The 21,806-nt window shown below is 39.4% G+C and overlaps 1 protein-coding gene across 6 annotated transcripts in view; it reads left to right on the top strand.

Moving 5' to 3' along the window:
- Window positions 1–10,043: 10,043 nt before the first annotated feature.
- Window positions 10,044–21,806, top strand: part of Uggt2 (UDP-glucose glycoprotein glucosyltransferase 2) — a 142,054-nt gene continuing 130,291 nt past the window's right edge. For all 6 annotated transcript variants that reach the window (XR_004945917.1, XR_004945916.1, XR_004945918.1 and 3 more), the window contains exons 1-5: window positions 10,044–10,257; window positions 12,636–12,718; window positions 17,288–17,418; window positions 17,872–17,984; window positions 18,923–19,097. Coding sequence is in view for 3 of the 6 variants with exons in the window: in XM_036199538.1 (XP_036055431.1) it covers window positions 10,100–10,257; window positions 12,636–12,718; window positions 17,288–17,418; window positions 17,872–17,984; window positions 18,923–19,097 (660 nt within the window). In the remaining 3 variants the exon portion in view is untranslated. The remainder of the gene's footprint in view (window positions 10,258–12,635; window positions 12,719–17,287; window positions 17,419–17,871; window positions 17,985–18,922; window positions 19,098–21,806) is intronic.

Genomic DNA, 21,806 nt, shown 5'->3' with positions numbered 1-21,806 from the left:
CCCTAAAAATGACTTTAAGAAGATGATAGAGGCCCTTAAAGAGGAAATGAAAAACTCCCTTAAAGAAGAAATAAATAATTCCCTTAAAGATGAAGTGAAAAATTCCATCAAAGAGGAAATGAAAAATTCCATCAAAGAGGAAACAAAAAATTCCCTTAAAGAGGAAATGAAAAACCCCATTAAAGAGGAAGTGAAAAACTCCCTTAAAGAAATGGAAGAAAAAACAAACAAAAAATTGGAAGAAATCAAAGAAAGCCAAGAAAAAGTAGTGAAACAGAGGAAGGAAACAATCCATGATCTGAAAAATGAAATTGAGACAATAAAGAAAACACAAACTGAGGGAATGTTGGAAATAGAAATCCTGACTAAACAAACAGGAACTACAGAAACAAGCATAACCAACCAAATGCAAGAGATGGAACAGAGAATCTCTGACAACCAAGACACAATAGAGAAAATAGATATATCATTCAAAGAAAACACTAAAGACATAAAAGTCATAACACAAAACATCCAAGAAATTTGGGACACCATGAAAAGACCAAACCTAAGAATAATAGGGATAGGAGAAGGAGAAGAATACCAACTCAAAGGCACAGAAAATATATTCAACAAAATCATAGAAGAAAACGTTCCTAACCTAAAGAAAGAAATACCTATGAAGATACAAGAAGCTTACAGAACACCAAATAGGCTGGATTAAAAAAAAAGTCCCCTTGCCACATAATATTCAAAACAATAAACATACAGAACAAAGTAAAAATATTAAGAGCCGAAAAGGAAAAAGACCAAGTAACATATAAAGGCAAACCCATCAGACTAACACCAGGCTTCTCAATATGAAAAGCTATGAAAGCTAGAAGGTATTGGACAAATGTTATTCAGACACTAAGAGACCACGGATGCCAACCTAGAATATTATACCCAGCAAAACTCTCAATCAACATAGGAGTAAACAAAATATTCCAAGATAAAACCAAATTTAAACAATACTTGTCCACAAACCCAGCCCTACAGAAAGCACTAGAAGGAAAAATCCAACCTAAAGAAGCTAAACACACCTATGAAAACTCAGGCAATAGATAATCTCACACCAACAAACACCAAAGGACAACACAACAAAAATAATAGGAACTAACAATATCCATCAATATCAATGGTCTCAACTCACCTATGAAAAGACACAGACTAACAAAATGGATCAGAAAACAGGATCCATCCTTCTGCTGCATACAAGAAACACACCTCAGCTTTAAAGACAGACACTTCCTCAGAATAAAGGGCTGGAAAAAGGCTTTCCAAGCAAATGGACCTAAGAAAAAAGCTAGTGTAGCTATCCTTATATCTAATAAAGTAGACTTCAAACTAAAATCAATCAAAAGAGATCAAGATGGACATTACATCTTAATCACAAGAAAAATACACCAAGATGAAGTCTCAAACCTGAATATTTATGCCCCAAATACAAAGGCACCCACATTCATAAAAGAAACACTACTAAAGCTTAAAACACACATCAAACCCCACACATTAGTAGTGGGAGATTTCAACACACCACTCTCACCAAAAGATAGATCTACCAGACTGAAACTCAACAAAGAAATAAAGGACCTAACAGATGTTATGACTCAAATGGACTTCATAGATATCTACAGAACATTCCATCCTAACACAAAAGAATATATCTTCTTCTCAGAACCCCATGGAACCTTCTCAAAAATTGACCAATGCTTGGTCACAAAACAAATCTCAACAGATACAAAAACATAGTAATAACCCCTTGTATCTTATTGGACCAACATGCCTTCAAGTTAGACTTCAACAACAACAAAAATTATAGAAAGCCTACAATCTTATGGAAACCGAATAATGCTCACCTGAAACATCAATGGGTCAAGGAAGAAATAAAGAAACTGAAGATTTCCTAGAATTCAATGAAAATGAAAGTACAACATACCCAAACTTATGGGACACTATGAAAGCAGTACTAAGAGGAAAATTCATGGCCCTGAATGCACACATAAAGAAGATGGAGAAATCTCATACCAATGAATTAACAGCACAACTGAAAGCACTAGAACAAAAAGAAAGAAACTCACCCAGGAGAAATAGATGCCAGGAAATAATCAAATTGAGGGCTGAAAACAATGAAATAGAAACCAAGAGAACAATACAAAAAAAATCAATGAAACAAAGTTGGTTCTTTGAAAAAAATCAACAAGATAGACAAACCCCTAGCCAAATTAAACAAAAGGCAAAGAGAGAGCACCCAAATTAACAAAATCAGAAATGAAAAGGGGGAACATAACAACAGACAATGAGGAAATCCAGAGAGTCATCAGGTCATACTTCAAAAACCTCTACTCCACAAAACTGGAAAATCTAAAAGAAATGGACAATTTTCTGGATAGATACCACATACCAAAGTTAAATCAAGACCAGATAAACCATGTAAATAGGCCAATAACCCCTAAAGAAATAGAAACAGTCATCAAAAGTCTTCCAACCAAAAAAAGCCCAGGACCAGATTGTTTCAGCACAGAATTCTACCAGACCTTCAAAGAAGATCTAATACCAATACTCTTCAAACTCTTCCACACAATAGAAACAAAAGGAACACTACCAAACTCTTTCTATGAAGCTACAATTACCCTGATACCCAAACGAAACAAAGATGCAACAAAGGAAGAGAATTACAGACCAATCTCCTTCATGAACATTGATACAAAAATACTCAACAAAATATTGGCAGACCAAATCCAAGAATACACCAAAAAAATTATCCATCATGACCAAGTAGGTTTCATCCCAGGCATGCAAGGATGGTTCAACATACGAAAATCTGTCAATGTAATACACCATATAAACAAACTGAAAGAAAAAAAAAAAAAACACATGATCATCTCATTAGATGCTGAAAAAGCATTTGACAAAATCCAACACTTCTTCATGATAAAGGTCTTAGAGAGATCAGGAATACAAGGACCATTCTTAAACATAATAAAGGCAATTTACAGCAAGCCAGCAGCCACTATCAAATTAAATGGAGAGAAACTCAAACTCATACCACTAAAATCCGGAATAAGACAAGGCTGTCCACTCTCCCCATATTTATTCAATATAGTACTAGAAGTTCTAGCTAGAGCAATAAGACAACAAAAAGAGATCAAAGGGATACAAATTGGAAAGGAAGAAGTTAAACTTTCACTATTTGCAGATGATATGATAGTATACATAAGTGACCCCAAAAATTCTACCAGGGAACTCCTACAGCTGATAAACTCCTTCAGTAAAGTGGTAGGATACAAGATCAACTCAAAAAAAATCAGTAGCCCTCCTATACACAAATGATAAAAGGGCTGAGAAAGAAGTCAGAGAAATATCACCCTTTACAATAGCCACAAATAATATAAAATACCTTGGGATAACACTAACTAAACAAAGTTTTGATAAAAACTTTAAATCTCTAAAGAAAGAAATTGAAGAAGATATCAGAAAATGGAAGGATATCCCATGTTCATGGATAGGTAAGATTAACTTAGTAAAAATGGCAATCTTACCAAAAGCAATCTACAGATTCAATGCAATTCCCATTAAAATACCAACACAATTCTTCACAGATCTGGAAAGAACAATACTCAACTTCATATGGAAAAACAAAAGACCCAGGATAGTTAAAAGAATCCTGGATGATAAAAACAACCTCTGGAGGCATCACTATCCCTGATCTCAAGCTCTACTATAGAGCTATAGTAATAAAAACAGCCTGGTACTGGTATAAAAACCAACATATGCACCAATGGAATTGAATTGAAGACCCTGACATTAATCCACACACATATGAACATCTGATTTTTGTCAAAGAAGCCAAAACTATACAATGGAAAAAAGAAAGTATCTTCAACAAATGGTGCTGGCATGACTGGCTGTCAATATGTAATCAGAGAAATGCAAATCAAAACGACTCTGAGATACCACCTTACACCTGTCAGAATGGCTATGATCAAAAACACTAATGACAGTCAATGCTGGAGAGTTTGTGGAGCAATGGGAACACTACTCCACTGTTGGTGGGAATGCAAACTTGTACAACCACTGTGGAAGTCAGTATGGTGGTTTCTCAGAAAACTGGGAATCTATCTACCTCAAGACCCAGCCATACCACTCTTGGGCATATACCCAAGGAATGCTCAACCATACCACAAAGATACATGCTCAACTATGTTCATAGCAGCATTATTTGTAATAGCCAGAACCTGGAAACAACCTAGATGGCCTTCAACTGAAGAATGGATAAAGAAATTGTGGTACATATACACAATGGAGTACTACTCAGCAGAGAAAAACAATGACAGCATGAGGTTTGCAGGCAAATGGATGGAACTAGAAAAAATCATCCTGAGTGAGGTAACCCAAAACCCAGAAGGACAAACATGTTATGTACTTACTCATAAAGTGGATTCTAGATAGAAAGCAAATAACAATTGGACTGCAACCCACAGAACCATAAAGCTATATATATGACATGGAGGACCTTAGGATGACTGTTGCTTATAGTAAGATCTGGTTTTACTCAATTACTGAGCACCCCTCAATGAAACATCACAATATTACGAGCTTCCAGCTTGGGTCATGCTGGGATCAAGAATAATGGGCCTTAGCGGTTCGTGTTGCTGGAGTTGCATCCATGCCAATGGATACCCACATGCTCCAGAAGAGAATTTGACATCACTGCTGCCATTGTTGCTGGTACAACAGTGGCGACCACTGCTATACTGTTTCGGGGATTGCCATTTCATAATTAGTTACTACAGCTAGCACAGTGGAGACCCTGGCAGCAAAAGTAGCTACCACAGTTAATTAATCTTTCATTCTGTTGGGCATGACAAATTGAAATCAATAGTTATATACATTCCAATTGGCCTTGAAAGCTATAAATTTGCAAACTCAAGTTCCACTTACTCTCAGAACACCATCTTACAAGGTTTCCAATTTGCAGTAAAACTTGATAAGGAAGGGAATGGCTCAGTTGCCTTTAACCTACCAACTATGAGTGGATTAAGACTTCTGTTTGTCTTTTCTGTGTCGAACACATAGATTGCAAGCCCAGTGCCACTTAGAGATCTTTGGCAACTCTGCAGCTCTCACACAATTGAGCCTGTATGATAATGAGTATTCAGAGACAGGTAATTCCTGGGGGGGGGGGCGCTCACCAACCTAAGACAGAACACCTGTGTGGCCTGAACAGGTGTCTTCATGATGGGTAAGGTGACCTGCTGACATTCCATGCAACCTAAGCCAGAAGCTCAGTTTATAGTAAAAGTGGGGGGGGGACCTGTAGGTCCCTGGCCCCCGTTTTGGGTAACTGTTGCCTTGCTTGCTGACCTTGACCTTGATATCCTCCCTATGCTAATTCCCTGAGAGATTCCACCCTCCTGAATGCTTAAGGGAAGTTCTTCCTCTATGAATCCAGCATATTGGGTGTTAACTGTTTAGATGCAAGACTGTAAAACATCAGGAGCAGGGGTGCAGATTTAGCTCAATGGTAGAGCGCTTGCTTAGCAAGTGCAAGGCCCACGGTTCGATCCTCAGCTTAAAAAAAAAAAAAAAATCAGAAGTGAACTTCTGCCAACCAGGGTTCCTCCATTGTGCTGTAAGTCTGTATTTAAGACCTCCTCCCTCCTTCAATATATGACGTTCGACATTCCAAAAAAAAAAGAAGAAGGGGTCAAGAACATGATGGGGAAACCCACAGAGACAGCTGACCAGTGCTAGTTGGAGCTCACTGACTCTAGACTGACAGCTCGGGAACCTGCATGGGACCGAACTAGGCCCGCTGAATGTGGGTGACAGCTATGTGACTATTTGTGGGGTCCCTGGCAGCAGAACCAGGACTAATCCCAGATGCATTAACTGACTTTTTGGAGCCCATTCCCTGTGGTGGGATACCTTGCTCAGCCTTGATACAATGGGAGGGGCTAGGCTCTCCTTCAACTTGGTATGCCAGACTTTGTTGACTACCATGGGAGGCCTTACTCACTCTGAGGAGTGGATGGGGCAGAGTGGGAGGGAGGTGAGGAGGCAGAAGAAAGGGAGGGAGGGGGAACTGGGGTTGGTATGTAAAATGGAAAAAAAGTTTTAATAAATAAACGTATTTTATAATAATAAAAAAACGTAGACAACAAAAAACTCTATCACTCTCAACTGCCATAAAAACTTATTTCTAGTTTGATGAGGACAAGAGTAAGAATATCTTACTAACTGAAGCTATTCTTTACATAGTTATCAGGAAAACCTATCTGGCCAATCCAATTGTGAAGTTAATTTTCTTTTTCATTACTGGGCTTTAGCTCAGGGCCTGACGTTGGCTAGACAAGAGCTCTGGAACAGTGAGCTATATCACCAACCCTCCACTGACTCTGTTCTTTAGGAAGGCCTTGAGTGTCAACCAAAGCTAGCCTTCCAAGTCATCTTCAGAGACGACAATTGAAGAAGGACAAAAGTCACTGTCATGTACTTATACCATTATGGAAAGTATTGTCTTCGATTCAGAAATTAGCTCTGAAGTTAATTCTAAAAGCGATGCTTCAAAACAACTTGATCATTTGGGAGGTTAAAATTAAAGCCACAATGAGATATCACTCCCTTGAGGTGAGAATGTGAAACAGTATAATCAATAAAGAAAGCAGTATGGCAATTCCTCAAAAATCTAAAAGTAGATATACCTATGATCCAGCAATTCCACTTCCAAGTGGAGATCCAAAACAATTGAAAGCAGAATCTTGAAGAGACATTTCTATACTCAAATTCATACCAGGGTATTGACAAGTAGTGAAATGTAGATGAAACTCAAATTTCCATGGAAGATTGAATAAAAAAAATGTCATTGTATGAGATAGCAGAATATCAGCCAGCCCTAAAAATGAAGGGAATTCTGAAACATGCTAGAGCATGGAGAAAGCTTTAGGAAATTATGCTAAAATAAACCAGTCATAAAATATTGTATGATTTTTTTCATGTGATTATATAGATGCATCAAATTAATAGAAGCAAAAAGAATGAAAGGTTGGGAGAAGAATTCTGAAAGTTGCAAGATGAGAAGTTCTTGAGATCATTTGCAAAACAGTGTGAATGTACTTAACACTATCTACTATAAACATCAAAAATGGTTAAAATGATCAATTATCTTACATGTATTTTGACCTTACTAGCTATGTGTATAAGCATAGAAAGTAGTTGTTTAAGAACAAGTTTCAGGTTCTCATATCAACCAAATGATTAATCTAAAAATGACTACAGTTCATAGCCACTACTTGCTATCTTAAATCCACTATAATGAACCACATGTGTGGGCCTGCACACATGCCATCAAAAATGACGAGTTAGAACTTGGGTAGCTCAGTGGTAAAATACCTGCTTATTATGCACAAAGCTCTGGGTTCACTTCTACCTAGGATTCAAAAACAAACAAATAAAAGCTGGGGTTAGACATTTGTAACTTGTTTTAAATAAAATATGGAAAGTTATAAAATTGGACTTGCTGATCCTTAAATTAAAAACTCTAAACCATTATTCATTTGCATATGATTTTGACATAATTTTGCCTAGAGAGGAGATATGACAAATTCTTTAAGTTTATGAATCCTTTCCAACTGGAATAAAATGTAAGAACGCTTTTGTATATTTAAAATATTCCAATTAAAACATGAGAATAGGGTCTACTTTACAACAAAGGATATCTAAAAAACAAAACAGGGCATTTTAAAACTTCATTTAAACTTTGAGACTTCATTTAGGCTCAGAAGATTAAGGTTCTTATTATCTAACTTTATTCTCACACAGCACATTATAATCACTAAATGCATGTAGCCCACTCTGCACCTTAAGAGGAATTCAAGATGATTTATTCCATGAAACATGTTTCTTATTATAAAGAACTTATTAATCACTTCTTCCACATATAATGAAAACTGCTATCATGAATTTTTCATTCACAGTACCCTGAAGTGACTAACTGTGAATTGCATTTTCCTAAAAAAAGAAAATGCTAAAGTGTAATTATGTCTCTGAAGTGTGTACAGTTCATGGCCAACCTGTACCAAGGGGTTTATTGATTCTTAAAACTTATTGATTAAACTTTATAATTTACTGATTTTAGAATCCTTGGCTATTTTACCCACTTAAAATGCTTTCTTGGTTTTTTTTTTTTTTTTCTCCTACCTGCACAGGGTGATTACATAGAGAAGGAAACTTGAAGGTCACCCAGAAATATCTAGAGAAATAAGCCTGGAGATGACTGCTGTGAGGAAATGTCCTAAAGTCATTGAAACTGCTGGGAAAATACCCTAAGAGATAAGATGTGTAATTACATGAATGGTCAATAGTAAGTGAATTCCATTTTCTCCAAAAGAATGATGTAGCCTGTCCACTACTTTGGATTCAACAGGAATGTGTGCTAACCAGTTTTATTAGTGTCCTTTAATGATATATTGCATGTGACTTATATAGCAAGTCGTTCTTTTGAGTCAAGATTGACATTCTATGAGATGTGCTGGCATTTAAGACTCTTCCTGTCCACATTTCATTCCCTTCTGCCCCACAATTTCAGCCAACAATGAAGACTTAAAGCAAATATATGAAAAAGTTTCACAATATACCTTTTCTCGGGTTCAATAGGTGGCAATATAGTTCACTAGCCTTGACTCTCTGTCTACCTACCCAGGACTACCAAGGACCTATAGAGGCCTTTTCAATACTTACTGACCCTCAACATACATATTGGGCCAGCAGTGAGTGAGGTGTGAATTCTCGCACAAAAATACTATCTGCAGTAGGGGGAATAAACAAGCGCTGTGTTCAGATCCCGAAGTGAAAATCCAACGATGAAAATGCAGCAGCTGAAGAGATCTGGGGAGTCTGAAGAGTGAAGAAGTCCCAGGAAGAAAAATCCGCATGTGAAGACGCCATTTTGGAAGTGGGACTTAACTGGGCATCTTTCAGATCATGGCCTTCTAGGGAGAACTAAACACGGGAGGGGAAATGGAGTGCTCTTTGTCTGCTTCTCCGTCTGTTTCCCCCTCCCCACGCCAGTGTGTGTGTGTGTGTGTGTGTGTGTGTGTGTGTGTGTGTGTGTGTGTGCATGCTCGCGTGAGGGAGTGAGTGTGTGTGCGTGCATGTGCGTGCATGTGTGTGCGTGCGCGCACGCGCGTGTGTGTGTGTGTGTGTGTGTGTGTGCATGCTCGCGTGAGGGAGTGAGTGTGTGTGCGTGCATGTGCGTGCATGTGTGCGTGTGAGTGTGTGTGTCGGCATCTGGAACAGACCGAGTATACCCACGCAGGTGTGCACGGATGGAGAGCAAGGGCTCAGCGCTCCCCCTGAACTGTCTTTCCCTCCTCTCTCTTACCGTCACCCTATCATTTACCGGTGTTGTTCTGATCAGCCGTCATCTTTTGAGGCCGCACCGCTCACTCTTGTAAGTGCACCTGGGCCTTGCAAGCGGCTGCGAGTAAGTCAGAACCCACTTCTGCACCCAACTCCAAGAGCGCGCGGCTCCTGCGGACGCGAACTTGACAGGACTGAGATGCGGGTCCTGATACCCACAGGAGAGGGCGAGGGCCAGCCAGGGAGCAGCGAGAGCCTGGCAGCCACTGGCGACCACAGCTCTGCCAACATTGCACAGGAGCCTGCGGCTTGAGAAGTCATTTCTGAGGCCTGGCCTCAGTTTCCCCACCCACACCCCCGCCCCGTGATTCTAACGGGAAAGTGCGCCCTCAATTCCTCCATCCTTACAAGGTGGATCATCAGGGCAGCGGGCCTGGACTAGCTGGCCTAGACTGGTGTGGGAGGACGGGCTGCGCGCCCAGTGTCCCAGGCCTTCAGTCCCTGGACCCCGAGGCCCCGCGGCGGACCCTCGGGAGCTGCGGCATCGGCGCGCGTGGGCTCCCCACCCCGAGTCCCCGGGACCTCTCCGGCCACGCATGCGCACGACCCCGACCGGCCGGGTAACGGCCTGCAGCTCCCCCCACCGGAAGTGGGCGGCGGCGCACCCGGAGCCGCGCACTGGCCGTGGCGTGGCGGCTCGCGCTTGCCAGGGCGCGCCATGGCGCGGGCCGGAGCCGCGAAGGCGCTGCGGCTGCTCCTGCGCTCGGTCGCGCTGTGGCTCGCCCTCCTCGGCGCCCCGTCGGCGGCCGCGTCCAAGGCGGTGACCGCACACTTGGCTGCCAAGTGGCCCGAGACCCCGCTGCTGCTGGAGGCCAGGTGGGTGCCTGGGGCCTGGGCCCAGCGGAGCGCCGAGGCCGGGGCGTGGCGGCGGGCGGAGGGACCCTGGCGGCTCCCTAGGCCGCCCCTGCAGCGGGTGCTGCACTGTCCCGCGTCCCCTCGCACCCGGGTCCGCTGGGGCCCGACGCGGCTCGCAGGCGTCGTCCCCTCCCACCCCAGCGTCCGCACAGCCCGGGGCGCCTCACACTGGCCCTAGTGAACCCGCAGATCGGGCATCCCTTGGCGTCTCTGATCTGGTGGCTTCTGCCCCCTCGGAGTCCCCAGGCACCTGGAGCACCACTGCTTGGATGCTCCGGGCAGTCCCTCTACACACATCCCTGCCACTCACTCGCCCCACCTTCCCCGCTCGCGCTTAGGGTTTTTAAAACTTCCCTGTCTCAGTTCGTGTCCCTGCGGGTCTTGCCGATCCGGAAGGCGGAAGGTGGCGTTTAATGCAAGCGCTCGACACAGTTCTGGTCGGCAGATCGTGCTTGAAGCATCTAGTTTTCTAGTTACATTTTTGTCGTCTGTCATTCCCAAGTTTTTATGGTGGTGAGGCCGCTTTTCAGCCATTCTCCCACTGCCCGCCCCCCATCTCGTCCAAGGGGATTTGTTACTCATTCTGTGTAGTTACCGTGCAGAAAGCAGAAATATAGACTGGATTTTGCCCTTTCATATTCCAGTAAACAGAAGTAGAAATGCTGCCTCTTGTGGCTCATGGTGGCAAGCCTTTGCAATCCCTGATGAGCAGGAAGATCAGCAGGAGGATCATAAATTCATGAGTTTTGGGCCAGCCTGAGGCTACAAAAGGGAGACTTTGTCTCATTTTTTTTTTTTTTAAATCTATTGGGCATAACGTTTTGTAACTATTTTATGTATTTACAAAACAACATCCGGTGATTCTAAAAACATCACCCTATGTTACATTCTAGTTATTTGATGCTATGCAACAATTTTTATTGACTAAATTATTATAGTGTCCTCTTACCCGCAGTGTCTCCTGCTGTGGTGATATATTATGTACCCTAATAAACTTTGCCTGAAGATCAGAGGACAGAACAAGCCACTAGACTAAATAGAGGCCAGGTGGTGGTGGCACACACCTTTAATCCTAGCATTCAGGAGGCAGAGATCCATCTGGATCTCTGTGAGTTCAAAGCCACCCTGAACTACATGAGCTTGACTCAGTCTGGGAAAGAAACACCCAGGCAGTGGTGAGACACACCTTTAATCCCAGTACTGGGAAGCACACATGCCTTTAATCCCAGGAAGTGATGGCTGGGCAGAGAAAGGTATATAAGGCGTGAGGAGACGGGAACTAAAGGCTTTTCGACAGAAGTGTCCCGACTTTCAGCTACAAGCCTTTTCAGCTGAGGAAGCTCATTCAGGCTGAGGAGTTGGTGAGGTAAGAGGTAGCTGTGGCTTGTTCTGCCTCTCCGATCTTTCAGCTTTCACCCCAATATCTGGCTCAGGGTTTTTTATTATAAGACTTTTAAAATTTGAACACTATCTTATGCTCCACATTGGGTGCCAATGTAGCCAGAAGTTTCTCTGGTCCTGCCTGGCCCTGAGGTGGAGATGAATCTCTCCCACCCAGGTCCCATAGCAGCTTTAAAATAATCACTCAGAGTCGTATATTAATTACAAACTGTATGGCCTATGACTTCAGCTTCTTGCTAGCTAGCTCTTTTGTCTTAAATTAACCCATTCTATTCATCTATATGTTGCCACTGGCAGCATACCAGGAGCCCTACCCTTGAATGAAGCTGATTCCCCTCCCTCAGAAGCCATCAGTCTGCCAGTAGCTTTTCAGATTGGATTGGGGCCCAAGAGCCCCATGCCTATCCATGTTGGAAAGTTGTCCAGCTTGATGTTGTACAGGTTTTACTCAGACAACCACAGCTGATGTGAGTTCATGAATTCAGGGGTCTTGTGTCTAGAAGTCAGTTTCACAGCAGTGCCCCTCTGCCCTGTGTTAGTGCTCCCTGGACTTGAAGAGATCACCTGTGGTTAAGACTTGATGAGTTTTCTCCCCAAATAGCCTGAAGTCTGAGTGCTTCATGTCTTGTGATCAAAGTATTTGTTATGTTCAGCAATAGGGTCCTATATATGACTTTTATATAGTATTTATAGTACCAATCTTGCTGATGAACAATAGATGATTTCTTCATTTACTATTTACCTTTAGTGTTCTTATTTTTGTTACCTTCATGGTATTTCATGTAGACAGAAAAACAAATTACACATTTCTAAGTTGTCAATAATGATAAGGAAAAGCTTTGGAGGTTTTGTAATAAAATATTATTTTGTTCTACAGTGTAGTTTATACTAGCTAAACTAATTTTTGTTTTCATTTATTTATTGATTATTTTTAACAGTGAATTTATGGCAGAAGAAAGTAATGAAAAGTTTTGGCAGTTTGTGGAAACAGTAAGAGAATTAGCAGTTTATAAGCAAACAGGTAAGTGATGTACAAATTTTAGCATATGAAATTTATACTTACATGCATGCCTTAGATATGTTTTAATGGTAATTAAATATGAATGCTAATTGCTGCGTTAGTCATCTTAAACATTACATTTGAAGGTCAGGCATGTAGCTCTGTTGGTAGAGCTCTCGCCTAGCATGCAAGAAGCCCTGGTTTGGATCCACCAGTATTACCAAAGAAACAGGCATAATGGCATACTCTTGTCATCCCATCATTATGACGAGGAAGGGTGAGAAGTTCAAGGTCACCCTTGGCTGTATACTGAATTAGATGTCAGCTGGGGACACATGAGACCTTGTCTCAAAACAAAGAAAAAACCCTCTCTAAACTTGGAAAGATGATTTAATGGAAATTATGCTGTCTGTTTTTATGTCAGCTTGGCACAGTTAGAGTCATTTGTACAGAGGGAACCTTATTTGAAAAAAAGTCCCAACTCAGATTAACCTGTGGGCAAGCCTGTGGTACAGTTTCTTAGTAAGTGACTGATATGGGAGAGCCCAGCCCATTCTGGGTTATGCCAGCCTTGGGAAACTGGTCCTGGGTTAGAAATGAAAGCAGGCTGGGGCTGGGCATGGTTGAGGCCAGACTAGTTGACAGAAAATTCAGGCCAGCCAAGGCTAGATAAGAGACAGAGACCCTGTCTCAAAAAGGGAAAGAAAGAGGGAGGAGGAGAAGGAAGGAGAGAGAGAGCGAGCCAGCCAGCCAGCCTGAGGGAGCAGCTCTCTTCCACAGTCTGTTCATGGTCTCTCTGCTCAGGTTCCTGCCTCCAGGTTCCTGCCCAAATTCCTGCCCTGACTTCCCTCATGAAGGACTGCAGTCAGGACATGTAATCTGCAATAGACCCCTTTCCTCCCCAAATTGCTTTATCACAGCAATAGAAACCCTCAGAAACTTCTAAGCATTCGTTTCTAAGATATAAAACCTGTAGGAAAACTCAAATAGTAATGATTATATATTAAGGAAAAAATCATACTTGTTGAGTTATTTAACCTAAATTTCTTAGACATGGTATTAGTTTTGCATCTAGGATTTTTTTCCTTGTTTTAGAAGAGTTTATTTTAAGACTACAGCAGAAGTGAGCAAGAAGTACAGAGATTTCTCATGTCTGCTCAACTTATTGACATGAAGAGCCTCCTCATTCAGAGCCCTTCACCTGAATCAATTAACCTGTAATGACATCATCATTATTTAAAATTTATACTTTACACTCTTACTGTTGTACATTCTGTGAGTTTGGACAAATGTTTACTGGCCTTGCTTCATTTTTACTGCCTGTGTACTTTTGCATTTAAACTCTTAAAGATGCTTACAGTAATTACCCTAAAAAAGTCAGATAATGTGTTTTCATCTCACTATCTATAAAATTAATTCCTATTTTATAGATGCCAAAAAGTGTATCTATTAATACATGCATTAATATATTTTTAGTGAATATCAAAATATTGAAGATATTAAAGGTAGGTTTTGCAACAGACACTATGGGGCTAATTATTCTAAAGGAAAGATTTTTTTAAGATTTATTTTTTTTTATTATGTAGACAATGTTTTGCCTGCATGTACACCTGCGTGCCAGAAGAGGGCATAAATCTCATTACAGAAGGTTGTGAGCCACCATGAGGTTTGCTGGGAATTGAACTCAGAACCTCTGAAAGAGCAGCCAGTGCTCTTAACCTCTGAGCCATCTCTACAACCCCAAGGAAAGATTTTTTTTATCATGAAATAAAATAGATGACAAGAATGTAGACTTGCATAAACATAAAATCTTTAACCATCTCGGCACAGAAAACTTTTTACTCTAGGTAAAGACTTTTCTTTTTACTCAAATAAAAATGGAAGATAATTAGTTTACCTGTTCATTTGCTGCAGTCTGTTTGGCTCAAGCAACTTTGAAATTTAGCAATTTTTGATTTAATTAAATAGATTTTAAAAATAAAGAGGTCAGATGCTGATGGTATTTTAAGTAAAATTTTTCTAAAGCCTAGTAATTTATTCTTTTAAAACTACTTTTCTGAAACACATGAGTATTTAGTAACCATTATTAAGAGATGCTGGACACTGCTTAAATGATGGTCCTCTAAGGGGAGTGAATATGATGTGTGTATTCAATGCTTTCTAACAGGTGGAGGCAGCAAAGCAGTTGTGCATTTACCAGGGCTCTCCATGGTGTGAGGACACAGGAGGTTCTAGGTCAGTTTAGAGCAGAGCTTCGTAAACATGCTCTCCTTGTGACCCTTTTCACTGGGGAAATGTTTACATGACCCCAAACATACAGGCATATAAAATAGCTATAGAACCAAAAAAAAAACAAACAAACAAACAAACAAAAAAAAAAACCGAAAAGCAAATAAATCATGAGGAATTGATTTCAAAACAAATTAGGCATACAAATAATTTTGCCATTTCTTAAAGATGAAAGCAAATTTGAGTTGAAGCTAATGAAATGGATGTCCTTGTTTGTCTAACATACATTCCATGTTACTTGCATGCCAAAGAATGGCAGTAAGGGAGTGTTAAGTTTGGAGCTGGGGGCTGGCTCTGTTAGTAAAGCTGAAGTGAGAACGGAGTCTGATCCCCACTCCCCTGTGAATAAGAAGCCTGTGGTTGTGCTCCCTAGGGCTTCCTGGTTAGCCAGCCTACTCAATGAGGTCAAGGCCAGTGAGAGGCCTTGCTCCAAGAATGAAGGTGGAAGGTAACTGAGAAATAACACTTGAGGCTGTTCTCTGATCACATGTGTGTGCATGTATATGTACACACAGACATATGGACATGCTGTATTCTGTAACTAATCCATTACATTTCTATGTGCATAAAATGTATGTTAAAAACACTTCAATTAATAGCATTCAATCTGAGCTGACTGTTTCAGGAGGCACCCATTGGTATTGCCTGGCATAACTGAATGCTCAGAGCAAGGTGTAGATTGCAAAACTGTGAAGAGAATGAGTCAATAGTTGACTACGCTGGCCAAAAATCAGTGTGTGGTTAACATAGATTAGGTTCCAATAAACAAAACTTGAATAGAATGTAAGGGGAAGATGAAGAGAAAATTGAAAAGGTAAAATAATGACCCGCCATTTATTTGGTGAGCATGAATTTGTTTTAATAGTATAAAATAGCCCAACCCTCTTTCATAATAGAGACAATTTTGTTAGTTATAAAATATAGACATTTACAGTCTATTTCTTAAAATTTTATTCTTTGGTGATTGCATGCGTGTATGTAATGGACTCTAGCTACTTCCACTCCCTCTGTCCTCACTCATTTCACACCCCACCTTTACCTCTGAAAAGTCCTCTCCTACTTGCCTACCTTCCGTTCTGTGTGTGAGCCACTGGGTTTACACAGTGCTGCTTCCATGACATGGAAGGCGGTTGTTTACTACAGCATGGAGGTAGAGGAAAGAGCACAGATAGAAAATGCTTTCCCTGCTTGTCTCAGTAGCACCCACGGCAGTCTTCAGCTTTATACTGCCATTCTCTTCTCCCCCACCCCCAAAATTAAGTGACCTTCATATCCCAAAAAGTTTTAAAACTGAATTCAAAGAGCCAATCTTCTCTTTCATATCTGGAGATCAGCTCAGAGTAAGAGAGCAGTTTCTCAGTGTGTTCTATCTCTAGACAAAGTGATACTTCATGATGACAGGCAGGTCTGGATTGTGTTTTCTGGAATATTGTGGATATGCTGAATACACTTGGCTCACTGCACCAGGCTGGGTACTTCAGTCCTACTGTGCTTGCTTTACTATTCTCCACTCTTGTAAACCACACACTGGATCCAAAACTCGTCCAGTGTATAGCCACAACCTTGGAGTATGCTGAAGTGCATATAGATTCCCAGTAGAGTTTAAGGGTGAGATATTTTAACATTACCTTTTGTTGATTGCTCAGAAAACACTGAAACAGACAAAAATAATTGTTTTCTTTAGCAGCTTACCTATAGGATGAAGTGCTAAATGTTCTTATTAATTAATTGAAAAAAAGAAGCCAGAGCCAGATATTGGAGTGAAAAGCTGAGAGATCAGAAAAGCAGAAAGAAGCCAGCCATGTTCTTACCACTTGGAGATCCTGTACCAAAGAGACTTACTTCCTGTATACCCATGCCTATATGCCTTTCTGTTTTGCATTTCACTTCCTCTCTCCACCCAGCTACATCACTTCCTCTTTCTGCACAGCTCTGTCATTTCCTGTCTATCTGTACAGACCTTCAGACCTTTATGGTTAACTAGTGTTGCAATTCAAGGAGTGTGCCACCATGCCTGGCTCTGTTCCCAGTGTGGCCTTGAACTCACAGAGATCCAGACAGATCCCTGCCTCCTTCCTCCCAAGTGATAGGATTAAATGTGTGTGCTACCATTGCCTGACTTCTGTTTAATATGTGGCTGGCTTTTTTCTCTGATCCTCAGATACACTTTATTGGGGGACACAGATAAAATAGCACTGCACTTATTCAAATATGATAATTTGACATTGATTCAATTAGCACTGTAGGTGGAACATGCCAGCATATTGAATGTAAAATGCTAACATCTTTTTCTCTTTGTAGAATCAGATTATTCTTACTACAACCTAATCCTGAAGAAAACTGGACAGTTTTTAGACAATATACACATCAATCTCTTAAAGTTTGCTTTCTCTATAAGGGCATACTCTCCAACTATTCAGATGTTTCAACAGGTAAAAATACCCAAGCAGTGCTGAATGAGGAGGCATACTATAGTATATGCTGAGCTGTTTAAAGTGAACGCCATTGACTCAAAGTGTTCTACAAATATATTTCATTCCGTAACCTGGTAATGATTTTATTACCATTGCTGTCATTAATTATTATTGAAAAGAAGAAATATTGTCTCTTTGGAGTTATAAAAGCATGAAGACACATTGCCAGCGAAATTACTTACAATAAAAATTTTATAGAATTTTTTTCAAAAACTTGCACGTGTATATCAACTAGGATAAAGTTGATTTTATTAAATATGTCTTAAATTCTACTCACAGAAAATATTTTACATTAATTACAACAGTAACTTAATAGTAAAAGATGAGTTATTTTAACCAAAGTAACAGTTAAGATTTAAGACTGTGTTCTAATGATGAGTTACTGTGACAACACCGTGTTTGGGATTGCAGGTTGCTGCTGCTGAGCCACCACCAGATGGATGCAGTGCATTTGTGGTTATCCATGGGAAGTCCACCTGTAAAATTAGTGAGATTAAAAAGCTGCTGAATAAGGCTGCTGCAAGGTAAAGTCATAGACTAGAGAAGTGCTTTGTGGAGAAGAGAATTGGAGTAGAAATTTTAATACTCTGAGATATTCAGAGATATCTGTTCCCATTTCCATTAGTGTTTGCATGAAGCTTTTTATGTCTTTTCGCCCATTTTAAGGATAAGAAAAAAAAACATGTTGCCACTGATTTTGAAGAAACTAGGACTATTTTTAATTAGAAATGTGTGAGGAGGGGTCTGCCATCCCTTACTTCCTTGCTCACACCTTGCATATTTATCAGATGCTGTGTATATGTCTGAATTTCTATGTAAGGAAAATTTTTCCAAAATAGTGCCCCAAAGCAGTAATTACTTTCTATGGAATCTGAGCATTTTTTCACATAGTCTTACTCTACTTGGTTTCTTTTTTATTGTATTCTAGCTATTTAACTGGTCTGTACCTTAGAAACTGAAAGGGTTAAGTAAATGAGAGTAAATAATCTTACGTGTGATGGTGGAATTCACTAGAAATTGTAAATAAACTAGGATAGTGTATGGGAAATGAGTTGTCAGATTTTGTACAGGTCTCCAATACTCCTCTACCTCCTGAACCTTCCTTAAGGATTTCATTCATACTTCTTAGTTTTTGATGAAGGTGTTGCCATTCATGATCTTTTAAATATTTGGAAACTGTTTTTAGGGAATATGAACTATAGAGAAAACTTATTCTAATTAAATATAAATTTTAATTGATTAAAATTATATTATTGGATTTTCATTATTTTATTGACAATGCACCTTACTGGAAATTAAAACATTTTTAATAGTTTTGGGTAATTTATTTTCCTATTTCTGTTTTTCTATTTCTGTAGTTGTGTACATTCTTTGCTAGCAGAAAGTATAAAATATCATGGTATTTGTCTGATGTACAGTTGACTCTCACTGCTTTTGAAAGTTTATATTGTTTTCATTTTAGACCCAGGCCTTACCTATTTGAAAGAGATCATAAGTTTCCCACAAGCAATGAGAACTTACCAGTGGTTATTCTCTATGCAGAAATTGGTACAAAAGAATTTGCTGAATTTCACAGAGTGTTGTCTAAGAAATCTAAAAGTGGTAAAATTCTGTATGTTCTTCGCCACTATATTAAGGTACATGCTTTGTGTTGTTATTGTTTGTTTGTTTTACCAGTATGAGTAATTTGTGTCTTTTCCGACCTGGACTGAAGGTTTTCAGTTTCCTCCATCTTTTGTATGGAAGGCACTTTGGTTTCTCTGGTCTTTCTAGTCAGCAGCATCTGTCTAATATTGTAGCTTCTTTCCTTTATCTTCTTAGAGTCTAGTCTCCTTGTGCACACTGGTTTCTTTAAATGACCCTTAGGTTTCTGCATTTCCATCCTTTCCCTTTGTTACTGCTGTAAACATTTACTGTTACATATTTCTAAGAACTGTTCTAGCTGATCTGAAGCACTTTGGAACATCATATTCTAGGGAGAGATAAACAGAGCCTGGGCTGCTCCTGCGGTCTCCTCCATGTCTCAGGAAGCTAAATCCTGAGAGAATATTGCAGTTACTCTAGGAATTACATCAACAACAAAACAAGGAACAGCTGTGCTACAGAGGCCATCTGTAGGCTTGTCTGTCCCATTAATCATATAGCACTAAAGTGTTTTTCCAGTGCTCCTCACTATTTTCATTTTAAAAAGTTTTATTATGAGTTTGATTAAATCAAAGCTATTTACTATTAATGAGGAAATCTTGTTAACTAATCTTAAATTTTTTGGTAAACTAGTGTGTAGATATTTTAATAGTTCACATGAAGATTAAAATATATAGCAAAAAACTATATATATATATATATATATATATATATATAGCAAATGCATAGGTTTATTGAATGTATATATTTTGTAAATATTAACATGTTTAAGTCATTAATTCTTCATGTGTCTCTATGCCAAGTATTACTTACAAGGCAGTAAGACAGAAACAGTCCCTTTTTCAGAACCTACATTTTAGTGGCAGGAGGTGAATAACCCGTAAGTATATTATGTTAGATGAAAATAAAGTGTTCAATAAAAGCATGGAAATAAAAGAAGATCAAATGATGGGACTAGAGTGTGCACACAAAGCATTCTGTGTAGCTAGTTCTCTTTAAACTAGTAATTCTCAATCATTTTCCTTTCTTTGCCAGAACAGATACATATTCATCAGTAGCAGTAGCACATTATGGGTAGAGCAGACCAGAGATGAGAGACACATAAAAAGAAAATGGATATAGAAGATAAAAGTACATATTGTCTTATTTATGTTCACCATGCTAATATGGCCCCTAGAATATGTGTCTGTCTTTTGAGGATCTGTCTTAAATATTCTTTGGATAATATAACCAAAGGTATACTTCTGTATGATCATATTAACCATTAAATTATGGCCTTCTACTTAATGAATGGCATCTTAAACACTCACAGTAGCTATGATATAAATTGAATCAAAATGTGATTTTAATGAAAATGGACTTTCTTTCTTATGCTTCCTTTTGAGCAGTGCCTTTTTGTGTGGGGAAAGAAGAGATGGAAATATGAAGATTTGTCTTAGCCCTCTTGGCCTACAAGCACTTCAGTTTACAAATCCAAGCTTATTAAACTACAATTTAGTATATTTCAAAAGGAGGAAGTACATACAGATTTAATGAACATTTTTCTTTTATTATCCAGGATCCAATAACTTTTTAGTACAAATACTAGAAATTGGTTATGTGGCATTGCATTTCCTTTGTGAACTCTGACAAGATATGTGGCCTTAAGACTTCACTTTTCTAAGTGCCAGCTACAATTTTGTTTTGGGTAGCTATATGAAACTGAAAACTCTTTAGAACATGTTCAGCTTTTTCATACCAGTGTAATTGTAAATAACTCAGTTTCTGCATGCTGTCTTTAATTGTAGTGTTCCTAAGACACTAGAAAATTAAATGTTAGTGTGAGCAGCAGTTTGAAGTACTGTGTATGCAAAAGTCATTCCTATATGTTTGTATTTGGAAATAAAATAAGCCAAGAGATAGACACTCTGCTGATAGACTTAATTTGAAGGCTAAGAAAAGTGTTAGGGAATGAAAAATAAAGGGTGATCCACTACTGTTGTTCCTTCCCTCCATTCTGTCCATACATATCCTCTGTGTGGGAGTACCAAACTGTCCCTGTACAAAGACACCCCGCTTCTCCTAAGAAGTTAGTGCATTCAGAGTTCTAAAACTAGTTTTCTAACCACTGGAATAAAAAGCCAAATGATAATAGTTGCAGCATGGCAGATAGGAATTTCAGGATAGAGCAGGAAGAAAACTTAGACATCTTTCTAAAAATCACATATATTTATCTGCGTTGCCTCCTACAACATGAAATGTAACTTACCTTGTTTATCCAAGGACTCTCCAGAGATAGATTTTATATTTCATCCTTTCCTAGAAGGAGGAAAATTAGTACTAAAATTCTGATAATGTAAATATTGCAGATAGCTCAGGTGTGGTCAACTATAGCAACTCATTACTTTGTGGCATTTGGAATATTTTAGTCATTGAAATTACCCCAAAAAAGATCTAAGCAGAATTTCCAAGGCACAAAGCACAGTGTTTTATTGTCTATCTCTAGTCTCTACTTTTTATTATTTACTTCTTCTTACCCTCCAGTTGTCCTGGAACTAGCAAGTCTTGTGGAGGTGATGAAAGAATTACACTTTGTTGCAGCTTTACTGTAATGGAACCTCTGTTAACTCTTTGTAGATTTGAGCAGAAATCTTCTCCATTAAAAAATAGTGAAGAGTCATGACTAAGTTTTTAGTAAGGAAGATGTTTTCAATAAAAATCTG

The sequence above is a fragment of the Onychomys torridus genome, chromosome 9 (genome assembly GCF_903995425.1).
Source record: "Onychomys torridus chromosome 9, mOncTor1.1, whole genome shotgun sequence".
Lineage (NCBI taxonomy): Eukaryota > Metazoa > Chordata > Mammalia > Rodentia > Cricetidae > Onychomys > Onychomys torridus.
Note: the sequence above shows the minus strand (reverse complement) of the source record. Positions and strands in the feature narration are given on the sequence as shown.